The sequence below is a fragment of the Cryptomeria japonica genome, chromosome 2, assembly GCF_030272615.1.
Source record: "Cryptomeria japonica chromosome 2, Sugi_1.0, whole genome shotgun sequence".
NCBI lineage: Eukaryota > Viridiplantae > Streptophyta > Pinopsida > Cupressales > Cupressaceae > Cryptomeria > Cryptomeria japonica.
In genome coordinates this window covers 194,352,841-194,355,539 of record NC_081406.1, presented here as the reverse complement: position 1 = coordinate 194,355,539, position 2,699 = coordinate 194,352,841, and the positions used below count along the sequence as shown (strand labels likewise).

Genomic DNA, 2,699 nt, shown 5'->3' with positions numbered 1-2,699 from the left:
CTTTTTAAATCAATCTTGGAGAATAATTTAGCACTTAATGTTTATCCAAAAGTTCATCAATGTGAGGAAGTATATATATATATTTTATAGTGATATTGTTTAATGCTAAAAAATCAATACAAAGAGTCTAAGTTCCATCTTACCATCTTTACAAAGATTTTGTATGAGTGAGTTAATTGAGCTCCTTTAGTCAACATTGCCAAAAATATTTTGAAGTTATCTCAAATAACTCTCAATAATGACTTTTGATATGAAATCTATGTTAAAAATTATATTAAAAACGTGAATCATTAGAACTCTCCTATTTAAAAATTATTTTAATCCACAACTTTAAGATAATTTTTAAAATAATCAAATATTTTAATTTAATTTAAAATTTAAAATAACTTATCAAGATAGATGATATCAAAAATAAGTACTTTGAGATAATCTTATATTTTATTTAAATTGTATAATATTTTTTTAAAAATAATTAAATGATATCTATAAAAATTAAGATTTATATATTTATAAAAAAATATTTTTAATCTTTTTTACAAAGTGTACTTTTTAAATAATTCTAAAAAAAATGCACGGCATAAAGCCTATCATTAAGCATAGTGATGTAAATGAACGACTAAATATTTTATAAAATAACAATTTCTATTAAATTAGATTATATCTTAAGAATCTGTGCAGATTTTCAAGCAAATTGTGCTGTCAAAAGACATCTGATTTAATGACATAGGATATCTGATTTAATGACATTCATATTGTTTAAATTATACTGAATTCAAATCTTCTGTCATAGATAATAATATTTCAGTACTTGTACACAACTATAAAACAGTTTTGGTTTTAGTGCGCGTACTCTGGCAAGTCTACTTCGCTTACGAAATAGAGTGAGGTGTGATGAATAGCTGGCAATGCCTATTCCTAGTCATCCTAATTTCAGATTTTCTGTGTCTGTCAACGCCTAGAACTTTCCCATATCAAATCTAATTTGCGCGCTCAAGTATCAAATCTGATTTGTGTCCTCACTGTACGCGCAGACGAGATTGTCTATATATACCCCCACTCTGCATCCGCATTCATTACCATAAATCTCCCTGAGCTCGTCACAAGTTCGAATCCTAACTACTACCAACTGCCCCTGAAGCTGCCCTACTCTAGTTTTGCGAGGCTTAATTTTAAAAGCTTTTTCCAGGGTTCGATTCCCGGCTTTTTCTGCTCCCGAACATGGTTAAATCCTTGGCAAAGCAAAAACCCCAAAACAGCACAGAGAAAACGCAACCAAATTTCAAGGGAGCGCGAATGAGAAAATGGGGGAAATGGGTTTCCGAAGTGAGAATGCCCAATTCCCGAGCTAGAATTTGGTTGGGGTCTTTTGATACTGCTCAGCAGGCCGCTCGCGCTTACGACTGTGCAGTTTATTGTCTGAGAGGATCGAATGCCAAGTTTAATTTCCCCGACTCTTTGCCGGAAATTCCGTCGGCTTCTTCGCTATCTCCGGCTCAGATTCAAGCTGTTGCAGCCAAGTTTGCCGTAGAAGAATTTCGGCGGCCGGTGGAGTATAACACCCAATTTTCTGGTTCAGAATCGCATTCGTGTGTAGAGAGCGAAGAAAGTATAGAGGAGCAGAATTGGATAGTGTTGGATTCACTTCTTGAAGATGTTGAGAGCGATCAGCCTTCAAATTTAGAAAACTTTCCTTCATTAGGGGATATTGATTTTCTTTTACTGGAGTAAGAACGGGGAGGGCCTTTTCTCTACCTGATTAGGAAGTTTGCTCTACTGGATTCTTTTGGATGTTGTGCTTGTCAATGACAAAGATAATCGCAACGTGTAAAAGATATTTCAATGTATGTCGGGTCATCATTTTGGGGCAATGGTCATATTGGATAAAATTTTTCTCACCAGTATTGACAGTGTCACAAATATTAAGAATGTACAAGATATGTTTTTCTCATCAATACATTAATTTGTAACAAATAAATTGGATGTAACCTATAACAAATAAATGCTAAAATCAATAGTAACATTATATATACAATATATACATTGTCAATCAAACAAAGGACATTACAATTTCAATTTTAAATGATGAACAACAAGAGAGACAAGTGTCGATAAATACAAATTTATGGTTTGCAACTGGACTCATCAATATTGCATTGTGCAAGGTTGTTGCAAGCAATAGTTTATAAAAATGGGAGCATGCCCCTAATCTAGCATTCTTTGTTGTTGTGAAGTTTTAGTGTTACATTGGACCTATATGATACAAAGATGATGCAAAACTAGCTCCAATTATTCTATTCACTTGTGATGGTTGACAACAAATACCCCTAAAGATGGTTTTGATATTAACAATCAACAAGGCGCAAGGTCTAACAACCAATATAACAACAATCGACATTAGAAACATAGATTATCTACGTCATACATCAATAGTGTCACAAGTTTAAAGATTGTTAGATTTATGGATACCTATTGCAATATCATTCTAAAGGTTTGTACACATAGAAAACAATGTGCATATAATCCTACAAAAGTAAGAGGTGACTCAATGTCTTTGAAAAATGTCTAGAATATTTTTTTATAAATCAATTTGATTTTTCTCATTATGTAATTTGTACAGAGATATGTCCTGTATTAAGAAAAATTGAGTAATCGTTAATGAGATGTATTTTTAATAATATTGATATTATACTATTTGGATA

The 2,699-nt window shown here is 32.1% G+C and overlaps 1 protein-coding gene across 1 annotated transcript; it reads left to right on the top strand.

The window, feature by feature from the left end:
- The first annotated feature begins 1,067 nt into the window (after nucleotides 1-1,067).
- On the top strand, nucleotides 1,068-1,975 carry LOC131049837 (ethylene-responsive transcription factor ERF016). Its single transcript, XM_057983921.2, has one exon. It carries the CDS (start codon nucleotides 1,219-1,221, stop codon nucleotides 1,726-1,728), a length of 510 nt encoding a protein of 169 aa, XP_057839904.2. The 5' UTR covers nucleotides 1,068-1,218; the 3' UTR covers nucleotides 1,729-1,975.
- Nucleotides 1,976-2,699: the final 724 nt, after the last annotated feature.

Excerpts from the sequence above, each read along its gene's own strand:
- LOC131049837 (XM_057983921.2), top strand. The coding sequence starts at position 1,219 with ATGGTTAAATCCTTGGCAAAGCAAAAACCCCAAAACAGCACAGAGAAA.